The following is a 17,536-nucleotide window of genomic DNA, read 5'->3' as shown; positions in this document are numbered from 1 at the left end:
TGTCCTTAGTGATTAACATAACTTTGAACTTTTATACATATTTTATAGGATCAGAAAGTTAGTTCAAAGGGAGCTGTTATGTACACCAAGGTTCTGGACCATCCTATATTCTAGTAACATCTGGAGATCACAGTGCTTTGGTGCCTGACATTAAAGGCATTGATCCTAGGTGTGTGTTTTGGGGCTTCTTCATAGATAGAATGCATTTCAGAAGTAGTTTTTCTCAGTAGATTAGCTTTTTTGTTCCAGAAAAAAGATACTGAGATGTGTTCATTTATATAAACAAGATCTATTTTGATGAAATTAGAATAGAGAATAACAGAATTGTGAATATTTCACTAAGAATAAGCATTTAGATAAAATATAGAGTGATGATAAATATTAATTTTTTAAGATTTGATTTCATGTAAGTATTGAGTCAAGAAAATACACGATTTGAGTATTTGTTTTTGCTGGTTTATTTTACTTTATGAGAAAAGTTTTGTGTGCCTTTTTTCATTTGAGTTGGGAAAGAGAAAAGGAGAGTTGTGTCATTTGCTACAAAATGGAAAGCCCAGTGTTTCCTACTTCTGCTTTTCATGGTCTGCCTCTCCTATGGATTCCAGGAAGCTGCAGTTTTTGCATCATGTATCACTGCAACAAGATAATACGGGTTACAAATTATTAGTTTAATCAAAGGAAACCCATCTTTATCTTGTACAAGCTGCTGCCTGGACTTTGATGCAGACAGGAACCAGGCTAGTTCCAGGTTTTATCAGATTGACCATTTAATTTAAGGTAAAATCCACCAACTAAATGATTATAATCTCTGGGGGAAAAAAAAAAGAAAACTATATGAGAGATATATGTAAGCAGCACTGTTATATGATAGAGAGTAACTATTCACCTTTTGTAATGTAACCAGAGGATCACAGCATCAGCAGTAACCAGCTTTAAGACACACTTCCCTGGACAGGATATAGCTGAATGGAGATATCAGCATCACAAGATGTTTTGAAGAGCAAGATCAAACACATGTTTAACAAGGATGGAATACTGCACAGGAGAAAGGTCTGGCAAAGGCTGTCCACCACAGAGATATGAAGGCAAGCTCCTATCAGAAAGTCCTTAATCTGTTGATGGCTGGACAGGTGTGCTGAAGGACGAGACCCCTTTCTCCCATTTTTTCTGTAAACATTGGCTTCTACCAGAGAGGGGGAAATAGGCTGACTGAATCTTTGAGGTTTTGCCCAGTTCATCTGGTTTTCTGTTCTGTGTAGTGCTAGTCTGCTGAGAGACTAAGCACTGTTGAGTAATCTGGGTAGCCAGGCTGACAATAGATGTTACAGTCAGTACCCTTTTAGATACAGGAATGTTCTGTGAGTTAGTTAAAATTAATTAGTTATGATGAAGTCTTTCATTTGAGCCTTTGTATAATGTTAATCCAATGTTCTCATGCTGCAGAGAGGCACCTGCAGCTTCCTGCTTGGCTCAAGCAGAAAGGGTAGTAGTGTATGGCAGATGGGAAAGGAAAAGGATAAGAGGGAAAGTGAAGTGACAGGCATAGAGCTGTGGAAGGTCTTGGACTTTCAGCTTTCTAGGATAACTACTCTTAAACAAAAGCATCTTTTAGTTGGTTTTCAGATTTAAGCCAGAGACAAGCAGGAAGTGTTAATGATATCAGTTACTGTTACTAACTCCTGGTGCATTATTTCTGTTCTGTGCTTTAAAAGTGCTAACTGAATCTATGGGCAGATAATACATTGCAGCAGCAGCCCTTCATTTCCAAATTACAGAGACTCTGAAATAAGCTATATGGGTTTGAAACATACTTTAAAAAATAATAAAAGTTGTTAACCAGTTGTGTTTTCATTTATATTGCAGAGCAGAATTAAGGGCTGTTGTGTGTGCTACAACAGAATACTGCTGAAGGCTGGGCAGTTGTGATGGTGATTTTTATTGCACTCAGGCATTGGTTGGTGCATCTTGCAGCCTGACCAGGTCCTTGCATCCATAGCAGCCACTGGAGAAAGAGGCACAGTCTTGTGGGTGCTCTGTGCACTCGCACAGTCAGTGCTGGACCCTCATTTTGCTGTCAATTTCAAAGGTTGCAGAAATAGATGATCACTAACAGCCAAAATCCCTTGTTTTGGCAAAACCTTGATTTGTTTTTGAGGTGGGTTTTTTTCGCCATGCAGAAGGACTGGGAGGTTCCTAAGATATTTGCACAGAATTGCCACTGCCAGCCTTGAAATTGGTATTAGTGCTCCAGCTACCATTTCTCTTGAGCTTGGAACCACCAAAAACATGAAAGAGATGGGGTTGGACAGGGCAGCTCTGAGTCTCTTGCTGAGTTGCAGTGTGAGGATCACAGGCTGATCCTCTCAGGGCTTCAACATCCTACTGCAGCAGCTTGTTTTCTTGGCCTGAACAATTTTAGCCCTTCTGAGTTCAGCTTAGAGACAGATTTCATTGTGCAGCTAAAACTAATCAACGAGTTTTAAACATCTCAGTCTTGAAAACAGCCCAAATTATACACATCTTTAATTTTAAATCCCTAAGATATGCTAAATGGGAAGCATTGAGAAAACTTAATTAGTCTGCCTGCTTCTTCCTAGAGTTCCTAATTACTGTGGGTACTTTTCTTGTCCACCAACACTGCCAGCTAGATTTTAGGGCAGATGTTCTTGTGCAGTCATCATTAAAAGCACAAGTATTGGATGCTGTTGAAGCCTCCAAGTGCTCAGCATTTATGTCTTTTACTTCAGGATGCTTGAGGGGAAGAAGGGATCATCACACAGTTAAAAATGTCATTTGCTTTCTGTATCTTTTCCATGCAGCTTCTCTCTTTCGGTCAGACAAACAGCTGCCAGGAAATTTGTTAAGGGTATAATGTTTTTGAGACATAGTCCTCTGCTTTTGAGAGCATTATCTCTGTTTAAAAACTTTTTCACTCAGTATACTCAACCCAATGACAATTTCATTATCCCTTAGCCCAAGCAGTGACTTCAGGTTTCTAATTAGAGAGCAAGAGGGAAGGGACTGCCTGTGGTTTCTGGAGCCTGAGCTAAGAGAGAGCTAAGAAACACTGTCATAATTTAACAGGTATAAGAGCTCCTGCCTCCTGAGCCAGCTCTCCTGCATCTGTGGGAATGGGTAGGACCACTGCTTTGCCCATGCCTTGTGTAAATCCTCCCCAGCTAGATCAATTTTGGTTTCACCTCCCTGAGCTCTGTGAGTTGTGGTTTGGCCCTTGGCTCCAGCCCTCATTACATTTACCTGAGCAAAAACATCTTCCCCCCAGTTTTAGGTGTACAGCATCGTTTCTGCAGAAAAAAAAAAATTGTAAGTGTTGAATACATGTCCCCATCAGGAATAGCATTATTCCTTTCCTTTTTCTGCTTTTTTTCAGATGATTTACTTTTTCTTTTGATTTGCATTGTGTTTTAAATTCGTTGAGATAGGGGAAAGTGTGCTTGCTCTTCTACTGTTTCAAGGAGTGAATGTTTGGCCACTCCATTTACTAAAATAGACAGTGGTAAAGACACTCTGCGTGCCTCATCTAATTCCACAAAAGCCTTGGGCTCTCGATACACAGCACAAGAATCTAATTATTAAGTGGTTATTGTTGTCTTCTCTACTACACCCTATTTTTCCAAACCTAGAGCCACCTCTGGAGCCACAGCAGTGAGCCCTGCTGGCAGTGGTGGGATGTAATGGCAGGCTGTCAGCCTGGAAACAGCTTGACTGTACTTACCTGGAATGACTTACTTATTTAAAATCTCACTTGTGTGCTTTTTGACCCTGAAATGAATATGTGACAGGGGAAATATTCTTTTCTTCACTCAACGCTTTCTAACTTCAGTGGCTGCATTTCCAAAAAGGTTGTGCTTTTTCTTTGCCTTTTCTGACGAATCTGATAATAGCTAAGGCTAAGGTTAGACTACCCAGGAATAATGAGACCTACCAGTTTTTCTTCTTTTTGTCTTTCTCTTTTAGGAGTGGGAAATGGAAACTATTCAGCCAATAAGCATGCACAATTATTTTGCAATGATGGGCCTTAAAGCAAGAAAAATCATCTTTTTTTTTTTTTTTTTTACTATCAGATGCCTGTTAGTTTTAAAGTGAGGATGTAAAAGTAAAGGGAGGATGTCAATGTAAAATAAATATTGGCCAGAGTGTAAAAAATTTTCATTCAGCTTATTTTTAGGTAAGGCTTATAATCCCAGTTTTACTGAGTATTTGTTGCAGTCCTTTGAATCTATAGCATGCCATTCTGTTTTGCAAGTGTGCATTTGGCTCCTGAAAGGTTTTTAATTATGTGTAGCTTGGTGGATATATATGTATATAGTTGTTAATATTTATTTTTATGTATCTACTCTGTAAAAAGAGCCTTCAGTTTATGTATTTGAAAGGAACTAATGGTCTAATAGTATTCTGGTGATGAAAACTTGCATTTGGGGAGCATGTCTTTCTCCTGTGGAAGGCAAGCATAGCAATGCAGAGATTAAGGGGGTTTTTAAATGAATGTATTGAATTCTAGCTTCTCTCAATTAAAATAATTCTAATAATTTGATAATAATCTTGCTTTGGGCTGCTAACCATCATCATCACTGGGTCTTTTTGCCCCTTTGCATTAGTCTGTAGGTGGTATCTGAATGTGGCAACATAAACAAGTTTAGAAGAGTGTGCTTGTGCTTGATTTCTTTAACTAAATCCAAATTGAAATTACTTCCATTTATACAGCTGTAATATTGCTTTTAGTTTTAGTATGGACACAATATATCAGAAGGATGGTGGGTAGCATTTAAACTAATAGAGGTGTATTTTCTTTTTAGCATGTAGAGTTTGGTTACTGTTATCAAATTATCTGCATTTGTTGATTATATGTAAAACATGGTGTCTTTTGGAGTAAAAATTTCTGTAAAAGTATATAATATTAAATAGGCCTTTTTGCAGGTTTTTATTAACAAATGGAGAAAAAATACAATGGTCCTTGTTTTCTACAAAATTATGATTGTGATGGAAATAATCATATTGATTCTGGAGGAGGATTTTCAAAGCTGTACTCAGCAGCTTGTCACTCATGGCAGCTGGACTCACTAATGCCTTGTTCTGTTTCCAAACACTTTGACCAGTCAGTCCTTGCTTTCCATGTTTTAAATGAGGCATTCAACCTTATAGGTTTAATTTGAACAAAACCAAAGTAAAGCCCAACTTCATAAGAAAACAGCATAGTAAAGCATAGAATGCAATAAGCCTGTGCAAATGCTATTTGCACTTACTGAAGTGACTGATGATCTTTCAGTGAAAGCAAACAGGTGAAACTTTCAACTTGAAATAATTGTCAGCTTCTCTTAGTGTTCTTCCTGAGCTTATATGCTTTTTTTTTTCTCTTAATATATTAGCATTATGACAAGCGTGTTTGGTCTGTGGCACAATAGCTATCACAGCAACTCAAATTTACAGGCTGGAAGAGTTGTGCTAGTTAGGGTCATTGCTTTATTTGCTTTGTCTTCTTCTAGGATTAGTTCTGCTCTGTGGATTAGCCAGAGCCCACGTACAAGTGGTGATACACTGCCAAGTCAGATTAGGTGTGAGGAATTTCTCTACTTCCTTACTTTAAAGGACAGAAATTCTTTAATTTCCCCTTTCTTTCCCTAATGAAGCCCCATGTAATTTCATGGAACATTAAAATGGAGAGATTCTGAGATTGGGAAGAACAATGTTGCAGCAGGTGTCTTCACTGTACCTTAATTATTTTTATATTTCTTTTTTTTAAGTGTGTTTTCTTTTGTAGTTTTGCTGGCATAGATATGCAATCTGTTGCTTAAAAAAATTGAATAAATATTCATTCCTGCTACTTTGTGTTCATCACCCATTGGATAACAAGATTTTAGACTAGAGCAGAAAGGTTTTGGGGTTCTCTGAACCCTAGTCCCAGTGGTGGCTTGCAGCTGAGGTGCTCTGCACTATGGGTGGGCCAGCTGAGAAAAGTGTGAAGGGAGCAGTATTGGTGCAGTGCTATGCTCCATTTCACATGCCTTTTGCAACCCCAGAAAGTGTCCCTGCACCTGTAGGCTTTGTGGCTCTCAGAACCCCAACCCTAAAGACTGAAAATTCCCACATTTGAATAGTCCTGAACCTTGCAATAAACTTTGAACTTTGTTTCAAGAACTTCTCAACATTTCTGTTACTAATGAACTAGTTAAATATACACTGTTTTGGAGATCAAATGCAAAAGATAATTCATCAACAATATCTGGAGCATCTAACGTGTTATGAAATAACTTACTGGTTCAAAACTCAGGTATGAATTACTCAAGTAAACACAGATATTTTAAATAATATTTTATTGTTGTAGGCATAGTATATTCTTTCAGCTTTGTATAATGGTCCTACATCTAAAATCCACCATGAACTTGAGGAGTTTGATAGTCTCAGTGGGATGCAAAAATAGAGACAGTAAAACCATGCTCATCTTGTGGGTGTGGTTGAATAAATGCAGTTTTGATTTCTGTGATATAAAATACAACAGACTTGAAGTGTGCTTAGGATGTGTTTTACTTTAATTGGGTGACTGGTTTGGTGTTTTGGGATTTTTTTTTCATAACTAGTTAAGCACCAGAATGCTCATTAACTGACTCTTTCACCACCATCTGGGCAGAAGGGAGCTCTGCTTAGTTGGGTCCTATGACCATTGGCATTTCCAGTAGTGGACTACTTGGTGGGAAGGCTCCTGCAGGAACTTTGTGATTAAACATCCAGCTGTGATCGTTTCGAGGAGGGAAGGCTACAGCAAATGAGAACCTGTGTGTTTCCTCTCTGTCTTCAGCATCCTCTAGAAAAGCAGGCCTAAAGGCTTGCTTTAAACTGGTTTGTGAGTTTGGCTTAGGAAATAGCTCTATTTCTTGTAAAATACAAGGAAGCTTCTTGAATGGATTGAAAATGCAAATTAATGCAGACAATTACTGCAAATAGAAATGCTACTCAGAATCTTAACAAATGGGTCATTTTCATATTTCTCTCTCCCCACATGTGACTTCTAAACAGTCTAGGGGGTGTCTCTTTCCACAACATTTCTGGAGTGATTTTGGAAGTTGTTGGAGCAGGGTGGAGCAAGGGTCTAGCCCTGGGTATTAGCAGGAAGCTCTTTGGCTAGCAGAGAACATTGAAGAAAGCACTTCAATAGTTTGGGTTTCTAAGCAACCTTATAATGTCAGCTACATGGTGCAGTTATACAGAGAGTATAGAAACACAGAAATGCATTTGGTCAGGAAAAGATGGTTCAAATGGGTCCCAGTATTCACTTGACCCTTTTGTGTGACATTTAAAGCTTAATGGCATTAAAATAAATCACATGCTCAATATTTAACTGCTTTACTGAGCTGAGACATAAACAAACACATGAAAAAGAATTCTAAATTAGAGAAACTGCTGATTTTGCAATGACTTTCATTCCACTTACAGTGTCTAAAAGAGAATGCAAAAGATAAGGGATTTATAAATCAAATAATCACTTTTACAACTTTTAACTTTTTAAGTAGTCTCTGCATAACATATGTAGGTATATACATAATTTTAAAGAAATCACAAATTCAGTAAATTATATTAAAATATACACAATATCTACAAACATAAACAGGCATATAATACAGGTACAGAATCCTTCTAAATTTATATGCTGTAAGTAGGGAATCCCCTAAACAGGGATCTGTGTTTTAGTTAGCTAGGGTGGTCACAGAGCCAGAACACAAAATACAAAAGTAATTCAAGAGTCCATGTTGCCTTGGAAGAAGGAAGTCATGCCTCACCAGTCTAGCAAGGCATTTTCAGAAGAGTTTGTAACCATTTCTGTAGCTGGATCTGGTCACTGAAGTATAGCTGAGTCTTCAAAAGCCCCTGGATCAAAGACTATAGAGGAAGAAGGTACTGTGAGGTGAGACGTATTTTCCTCCTTTGTGGTAAATCCCTGATTTTAAAAAGGTAGAAATAAATTGTCAGTCTTCTTAAGGGAGAAAGTGTTTATTAGGCTGCCCAGTCACCTTTTTTTTTTGTCACTTTGGATGTTCACAAAACTCCATGTTAGCTGCAAAGGGAGTGAAGAGCAAGGATAGCAAGTTGGCAAAGTTTGCTTCAAATATTTGATATCACAACTAAAGCTGACTGTGAGAATGTGACAGTAATCTTATAAAAGAAAATATATAAAGAATACAACAAGAAGTGACATTTTTGTGTCAATAAATGCGGAGTGATGCAGTATAGGAACTATGGATACAGAGCAACAGGATGCATGTTATCTTCAAGAAGAATGATCTGGGCAATCACTATGGATAATTGTGTGAAATTGTCAAGTCAATATCCAGGGAAGGTAAAAAACACTGTTTCATGCAGCTGAGGAAGGAAGGAAGGGAGAAAAAGCAGAGAGGAGATCATGCTGTAGTCACATCACAAGTCCATTCACGTGCTGATGTTTGCAGGCAGTACTGGGCTTCTCATCTCAGGAACAGTGAAACACATTGGGTGAAACTCCCTTTCCCTTAGGAAAGGGAGAAGAAGAATCACCAGAAGCCTGAAGAGATACTGAATAGTTTCTGCAAGAGGAGGATTATTCAGCTTGGGGAAAAGCCGCTGAGTTAGGTGCGATTAAACTTTATTAAGCCACCAGTGGTAGGAACCTGAATGAAAAAATGGAGGGTGCTGCTCCTACAGCTCAACTGTTCTGAGCCCACAGGAAATGCTCAGGCACAGGGAGCTGTGGGCAGAACTGTAAACAGGTTCAGAAATGAGTGATGAGTGGGCCTGTGGAGGATCTATCCATCCCAGAGAGTGAACCTGCAAGTGAGTCATGTTCAGGCAGCACCAGCTAGGGAGACTTACCCTTTTCTCTTTTTTATTAAAAAAAGAACCTTGACAATTTAAGACAGAGGTTGGATGAATGGAGGAAGAACTTCCAGTGCTTTTTACTGTTGAAGGTTTATCTGGGGTTTTGTGGAGTTTTTCCCAGTCAAGGGCTATTATTTTAGACTCTAGTCAGCCTGTGCTCTATGAAGTAGAACTGCTTCCTTCCCTGGCACCTCATTTCACAGCATTTCATGCAAGTTTAGGTTGGATCCCCTGCTGTCACTGGTCTTCTGATGCAATAAGTGAAAGGTTAATGCATTGCAAAAGGAACTGTGATAATCCTGAGCTGTAATTTAGTCCGTTTAGTGTATCCACAGGACTCATTCTGAAATGCATTAAGCAAAACAAGAAGTAATGCAAACTTCATATTGTCTCCCTTATGCTATAGTCTCATTTAATTAGTCACTGAAACAACCTCCTGAAAGCTTTCCCTCTGTCTTGTTGTTTGAATCATGAATTTTAAAGACTTTTGAGAGAGTGACTCAGGAGGTGAACCAGCAGGGCTTCTGATGTCATTTATAAGCTCTGTACTGGAAACTATTTCAGTGTCAGTAGCCATGAAACTTGAGCAACTTAGCCTGTAATTTCATCATTTGAGACTAAGTGGCAAGAAAACTAATGCTGTCAGTGCCCCACTAAACAGCATTAGCATTCTCCATTGCCTCTGCTTACTTGGAAAATGGATAATGAAATAAATGGCATTAAAGCCAGCTGTCAGCTACAGGTTATCCCACAAAGGAAGAGGTTCATATGACCACCAAAATACATGCAAGAGATGCCCACAGTAATTGGGTTTTCATTACAGTAGTGGTTCTGCAGACTGAGGTTAGGCAGGGACAGCACACAAAACATCTGTCCAACACCTAAAACAAGCAGTCAAGCACTCTACAGGGCTTGCTGCAAAAAAGATGTTGAGGTACCTATGCAGCATTCCAGCCACAGCTACCATTGCAGCAGAGTTACTCCTTAGCCACTTGAGATTTGTGACCTGTTGGGCTTTAGAAAGGCACAAAACAAAAATAAAATAAGAAATTGTGTTCCTGTTTCTTTCTTTCATCAGTTTTTCCTTTTGTAGGTCTTTGGCACATCTCCTTTGAAGGAAAAACCATGTGTCTTCTTACTTCTGCCCTGAAGTTTTGACCTTTCAAAATGTGTGAGACAGAAATGCTCCAGCTATGAGAAGGGAGGCTATTGATTCTATTACTGTGTGTGAGGAATAGAATGCCCTTAACTTCTGTGTTTATTCTTTCCTGGTACATACCAGTTTTTAACTGCATAGGAGATTGTGATATGTCCCTTTGCCTCTTATCTCATTATTTTTGAGTACTTGATGTAAAAGAAAAAGATGTGTATTTCATCATGGATTTGCCTTATTTTTAAGGCATTATAGACTTTTAGTACATTCCTGAATAGTGTCATTGGCATGAAAAAGGTCTGAGATTAGAATAAACTTGAAAATTAAGTAAAAGCATTTTCCCTGTTTCTTAAAGAAAAAGCAGGAAACAAAATCAGTATTTAATAGATGGAATAAAAAGAATCTGTCTTTTATAGCCAGGGAAATCACTGCAGAAATAAAAATAAGGTTTCAGATCAGGCATCTGATATCTTGACATCTTACTAGAAGCAATCAATACCTTTGAGAACATGTGGGTTTGTCTTGACACGAAGGTGAAGCTCAAACAGGTACTTGGAAGATGCAAGCAAAGCCCATGTTATAACCCCTTTCTGTTTGTAAACTTTTGGAAACATTGATCAAATTATGCCTTGTTAAGGCATTTCCAACTTTGCTGTTAGGAGGTATGCAAAATGTTTTAAGATGTTAAATTACTCTGAAGTTACTGCATACTTTGCATGCTTTCTCCCTTGAAGATATCTGTGTTTTATGGAACACAGTTTTATGAAAACTGCCATTGTAATCATTCTGATAATCATTATCTGCTTTTCCAGTCCTTTTTTTTTTTCACAAATGACAGTAATTTGAATGCTCAAATATCTGGCAATAGAGTTTCATTCTAGTTTTGACTTGTGACAGCAGTGCTTATGAAGGCAGTAGTGCCTTATAGAGTGTGACAAGAAGCAGTGGTCATCATTGACATGCCCATCATTCATTTTGTGGTTCACGCATCCTTTTACATCAATAGCAGCATCTCATCTTCTTAGGCTGGCAGTAAGACCTTTGTCAGTTTATTAATGTGTGAAGAATTGGTGTTTGATATGAACACATTGCAAGGAAATAATATCCTTATCACTCAAGGTAATGAGTGCTTGCATTGGGCATTTCATGCTAAGATCAGAAGCTAGAAAGGGATACAGTGCTTTTCAGAATTCCTCAATGTGTGTATATTTTCATCAAGTTCATTTAGTAATCATAGCTGATTACTAAAAATACATGGTCAGTATGAATTACCAAAGCAGCTGCTTTTACCTGCCTTATGCAGTGCATCAAAACAAGTATGACATAGCTGGTTATGCAGAGAATTGTAAAATGAGTTCAAGACAGGAGTGAGCTTGAATTGAAGAATTTTTTTTTAATGTTGTGTGAATTCTAAGAGATGTCTGAAAGACCCAAGGCACCATGGATTAGAGTGGCACAGGATGGCTGAGTTTGGCAGGCACCCCTTGAGCTCACCTAGTCCAACTCTCCTGCTTAAGCAGGGTCAGCTGCACCAGGTTGCTGAGGACCATATTCTGTCAGGCTCTGAATATCTCAAAGGATGGAAGCTCTACAGCCTCTCTGGGCAACTTGTGCTAGTGTTTGACCCTGGGGGATCACCAGTGACACTAGATAGCTGCTGATGCAGTAACATGCATTAAATTAGGTAACTAAACTGTGCTAAAGAGGGTTTTCTGTCACCTTCTAATGGTGCTATGAATTGTCTTTGTATTATTTTATTGAAGCTGTAAATTTTTTTTTCTTCAGTTTTTAATTTCCAGTACTTTTGATGCACTCAGGTAATACATATGGCATTTTTGACAGCAGTTTTCAACATTCCCTCTTTTCTTGCCACAGCACCTATTATATCCAGCTAGAAGCACTTTCTCACTGATCTCATTTTTGGTCTGCAGTGTTCCTCATGTGACTTGCATCGCTGTAAAAGTGAACAGACTGGAAAAAGACAATTAAAGAGGGTTCTTTGGCAGACATCACCTTTTTTTCTTTATGGCTGCTCTGCAAATGCAGGAAAAAGAGCAAAGTGCATGAAATGTGACAGCTTAGCACCTAGCCCATCTCTTGGTTTTCTGTTCAAGTATTGGTTCCACCTGGAAATCAGAATTAGATATGTGGTACACACCTTCATAACACCACCCAACTGAGGGGTTTTAAGTACTTAAGTAAAACTTATGGGCTCTTTCAAGGCTGTTTGCCATTCCCTTTCTAGGTGGCTAGCATGGACATAGGTGAATAATTTATAGGTCTGTGAGCCATGGCTCTTCCTCTCTGCTACTTTACTCCTAACTTGGTAAAAATAAGCCCCCATTTGTTATTGACTGTTGTTCCTGAGACAAATGTTGCATAACAACAACAACAAAACAACAACAACAACAACAACAAAATTTGTGCTCACAGCATTGCTTCCTCTGTTAGATTTTTAGAAAAGAGGCTGAAGGTCCCTATGGACTTTATTGAGGTAACCCAACATGACTGCAGTCTACAGGACCCTGCAGAATTTCCCTCTTCATGGTCATCTGCAGGGGCTGGTCTCATGGATGCATTTACTGGTGAAAGGGCACTTGTCAGTGTCTCACTGAGCCTGGTGACCTCTGGCAGCAGAAATGTCTGCAGGCAGCTGCCATCAGCATGGAGGAGTCTCAAGTTTGAAGCAGGAGACTTGCTTGCAATGAAAATTGCTTTCAGTCATATCTGTGCCCCAGAGTGCTTCATGTCCAGAGGTTTGTGTGAAGCCCTCGGGTGTAAACTCTTCTTGTACTCAAAGCCATGAACATGGATTTTCACTTTAGTTTCCAATTACAGAGGATAAAACGATTTTCTTAGGGTTTTTCCTTAGTCTCTCAAGATGTTAGCGGGTCACTGGTTTCCATGCTAACCCACAACATGACAGAGACTGCATGGCCAATTTGAGAACCTTTTGATTTTCTTGCACAGTAATTGCTTGATGTCAAAGTCAGTAATTTTCTGATTTATAAAATCAATTCAGAGAAAAAAAAATCTTTTCCAGTGTTTCAGAGAGTTAAACATGACAAAGCAAAGGGTGTTTGTTTTTGTTCCACTCACAGGAATAAAGTGCTATTCTGTAAATCCATAGTTACTCTGATTAGTGAAATTTCTATGACAAAATCTGGGCAATTTTTGCCTTGAGTCTTACAGAAGTGTTCAAAAACAGTAATGGGGTTGCCTCAACAGCTTAACTTGTAATGTGTCTGTAGTGCAGAAGTCCATTGGTTAAAGAATTTACTGTTGTTCAATCCTTTTATGATTGCATATATTTAAAAGGATTTAGAAGAAAATTTTAAAAGTGACTGTGACTTGACATAAATTTAATGCTAAAATTATTAGAACATAATTCAGCACCTGTAACCTACCCAGTGACTTGTGTTGGATTGCAATACTTCAAGTCAGGAACAAAGATGTCAGTTAAAATGAAGAAGAGCTTCTTAAAATAAAATCAATCACAATACTGTATAACCTTATGCTGTAGCATTTGGTCTTTCTGCTTATCATCCTTCTTGTGAAGGGATCTTCACCTTAGGTGGAATTAAAATGCATTAACTTTCCTTCTCTCTAAAACAGCAGTGAACTGAGCCATCCAAGTCAGTCCCCATTACAGCAAGAGAAACCTGCCTGTTACCCACAGGGAGAGCTCTTTGAATGATTGTTTGGTGATCAAAAAATATGTATTACAGGAATGTACAGTTATGCTGTGGGAAATTTTGCTTTCATTCTCTTCAAAGGCTTCAGGCATCTCAGGAAAGCCAAGAAAAATCGTAACAGTAAGTCTTGCAAGCACACATGAGTTTATCAAAGAGTTCCTCATCTGATACTGATTTCCACTGCATGTAAATAAATATATCAATAATTTATGTACTTCATCTTTATAGTCAAACAGTCCTGGGTTTTTTTCCTTCTTACTTGGTATGGAAGGAGTATCCTCAGTCTGTGTTTCTACCTGGAGCCCATAGCTCTTACTTGTGAATTCACACAGTTCTCTGGGTTTGTAAACCAAGAAAGGAGTGGGTCTTGTGCTGAGTCCTTCCCTGGGATCTGTGCACCTCCTAGCCCTGGTCAGGGAGCAGGACAAAGGAATCAGTGCAAAGGAATTGCAAGCAGTGACTGAGTGTGGTGGGGGAAAATACCAAATTTACTTAAAATTTGATGTGAAATTCTATTAATGGTGGAATGGTTGTTGACATTGCAACAAAGCTGAAGGAGGCTGACAAAATTGAGGAGAGGCAGAGGTAATGAACTGGGAAAGAAGGAAATTCAAGGGAATGGGGGGTTAGAGAGGGTCAGTGGGTACTGGAGCAGAGAATAGCCAGGGTAATAATCCTCTGCTGGCATCTCTGCTGCAGCTCCTAGTCAGGTGATAGCTTCTCCAGCTCATCTTGGCTTTGGTCTGCCTTGAGTGATGCCTTGCAAGCACTATTTGTGCTCCCTGAACCCACCTGGCTTGGAGAAAAGTAGTCCTTTCTCTGCCCAGGTGCTCCCAGAGGGAATCAGTTGTTCCTGAATGGGAAGAATTGTGATTTCACTCAACTTCCTCTGCCCCAGCTGATGAGGACTCCTGACTGTGAGAGGAACGTAGTCTTGGGCTACCTGGGATACCCCAGATTATCTGGAAACTTGTTCTGAAACAGCACATCCTTGTGATGTATTGGGGCTCAAAAGCAGAAGCTAATTCCAAAGTGTTCCCCAACACAAGTAACAGCAAGGAAAGGATTCATAAATCAGTTGTAACTCATCAGTGGAGAAGAGGGGAAGTTCTGCTGTGGAGTTACTGTCGGGATTTTCCTGCTTGAACTCTGTTAGTTTCAGAAGAAAATGGATGCATACTGTTGCTGAGGAAACGAAACTCCCAGGGGAAGCTTGGCTTTTCCCCAGTGTGAATTTTTGCTGCCTCATGCTCACACAAGTCAATTAACCTAAAACCTACAAACTGCACATGGCACAGCTCTGTACAGTTATTTTATTTCAAATGTATTATGAGTTTTATACAGTTGCATGTGGCTTTAATCATTAACAGCCAAGGAACAGATTCAAGTTTATATTCCTCTTTAAATATTTGTATTCCTATAATGGAACTTTGCCCATTTTTCTCTGTAGGTGCCAGCTTGCACAATGACATCAATAAATACTTCTGGTTTCATCATTCTCAAGGGGACACGATGACAGTTCAGGATCCAAACCAGATGAATCTCTGTGCTGCTGTTTGGACTGTTGTCTCCTATGTAATTGCTGACATGGAGGATATGTTGCCAAGGTAATAAAACAGCAAGAAAGAAGATTTTTGTTCTTCAGTAAAGATTGTAAGTCCACTAATGCATGTGGACTGCAGCTGTAGTAAATTTTGCTACCCTTGGTTTTCTGCTTTATTATTATATCTGTTTTCCTCAAAACACATTCTTTTTTTTGCATTCCTGCTTTTTGCTGTTTTGATCTCTTCCACTTGTGATTTTCACTTAAATGTATTTCTTTAAGTACTTCTTATATTTCAGATGAAGATATGATACCTCTTTGACTATGATATAACCATTTGTATGCACAGTGATCTTGTGCAGCAGGAAAATTATACCAAATAAATTTTTTGCATCAGACTAGTGTATTGATTTTGAGTACATGTTTATTGCTTTTGTTTCTGTCTTTCATTCTATGCATTGGAATTATGTACTATTAACCAAACAGCTCTTTCTTTTCACTGTTTTAAGGTAATACTGTAGTTTCTAGAAGTTTTCTGGTTATAGGACAAATCAATCTTGTCTTTTTGGTAATATATGGTAGAATGGTCAAATTATAATCAAAATGCTTAAATAGTATAATAGCCTCACTCAGGTCCATTTTTAGGTCTTATGAGAGGTTCACCAAAGACTTAGATAAACCAGGACACAGAGATAGAAAGCCAACAGAGGATTCCCAGCTCTCCTGTGGTTTTTTGGGCACCTCCTCATGGAAAGCCATGTGTGTCTTTTTCTTTCTCATGGAAGACTCACCATTGTAACAGGCAGAGAATTTTGTGTGGCAGTTTTTCTATGAAATGCCATGTTTCAAAAACAACACACTGCTGTGATTTGTGACCTTCAGTACTTGCCAGCTGATATCCAAACAAAATGTAAGAGCAGATTTTGACTCAGAATCCTGAAGCCATTCCTAGCTGCCCCTTGCTTGCAGGGATGGTCTCCCATGCTGAAGCTGGGCTAGAGGATGCTGGTACCAATTTACTTTGATGGGGGGATTAACCTGGGAATTTGATTCTTATATACTTTGTTGGTTTGGGGGTTGGGGTTTTTTCTTGCTTACTGAGATTATGAATATTCAGATGAGTTTCAGGCATATCTGTAGAGAAGGTATAACTGGTCTGGGGGAATATTTTAAGGCGTATGATTTCTACTCATTCCCTTGTGACGTGATCCTCGTTTGTGATTTTAAATTTCACAACAAGCAAACTTAGTGTGTGGATAACTGCTGCAATGTAGTCAGCACCAAACAACTACTGTTACAAACATGGAGCATTATACCAAATAGCAGGCAGTCCTAGTGCTGTTAATCAGTTCGGCTGTTGAGCAATAGCTGAATCGTGAGCAATTCATTTTTACAGAATTCATAATCATGGTATCTGTTTACTGTGATAATAGCTGTTTTCCATCAAATTTATTAACTATTCAATATTCCTTCCAAATCATTTCAAGAGCATAAAAGCTGCCTGGAGATATGCCGCTCTATCTTTCTAAAGAAATAATATTGAAATAGAGTTAGCAAAGATTTCCTCTGCTTTCAAGGCATGATGCCTGTGTTTCTTTTTGCTTGACAAGAGCATACTTGGAGGTGCTCACCACTGACAGATCCTCAGCTGTCTCCAAATCCAGCTTTTCGTGCTTCACACAATGTGACTGACTGTTTCCTGAATAGTTGTTCCATATTGTTTTCCCTCAGGGTATGAGGCTTTGCACATCAGGAATTCAGAAGGATGTTTTGTGAAGTTACCTATATTGTTGCAAATTTTAACCTGTGCTCTCTTGGAAATGGTGTTTATTTGTGTTTTTCTCCATTGCCTCAAGTCAAACGGAAAATCTCCGCAGTCAAGAATACTCCTCTGCAGAGGAGAATAACACTACAAGTGTGCACATGGCACCACAGCACATGTCAAGATGTGCTTGTCAGCTCCTAAGTAAAAAAATTAACCATTCCCAGGCCAAAAGCAGCACAACTATGTACAATAGACTGTAAAAATTAAGACCATGATGCCCTTGAAAAAAATGTAACCTTCAGATACACAGCTCTAGAGAGAAGCATTGGTTTTGGAAAAAAAATGGTCAAAAATCAAAACTGCCTTTCTTTTATTATAGAAATAATAAAAAGAAAATATTTGATTTCTGAGATTGAAAAACAAAGATTTTTTTTTAACTTGTGAAACCAGATTTCATTAAAATAAGACATTGTCTCTGATTTTCCTTTTTTTTTCCCTGATGTTTTTTAGTTCTC

General features: G+C 38.6%; 1 protein-coding gene across 1 annotated transcript in view; it reads left to right on the top strand.

The window, feature by feature from the left end:
- The window catches only part of CPQ (carboxypeptidase Q), a 147,623-nt gene extending 131,966 nt beyond the window's left edge, over positions 1–15,657 (top strand). Inside the window, exon 8 of the mRNA XM_066547810.1 lies at positions 15,164–15,657. Within this exon, the coding sequence (XP_066403907.1) occupies positions 15,164–15,324 (161 nt within the window). The 3' untranslated portion in view covers positions 15,325–15,657. The remainder of the gene's footprint in view (positions 1–15,163) is intronic.
- The last annotated feature ends 1,879 nt before the right edge of the window (positions 15,658–17,536 follow it).

Source organism: Molothrus aeneus, chromosome 1, assembly GCF_037042795.1.
Source record: "Molothrus aeneus isolate 106 chromosome 1, BPBGC_Maene_1.0, whole genome shotgun sequence".
Classification (NCBI taxonomy): Eukaryota; Metazoa; Chordata; class Aves; order Passeriformes; family Icteridae; genus Molothrus; species Molothrus aeneus.
This window is presented reverse-complemented; position numbering and strand designations above follow the sequence as displayed.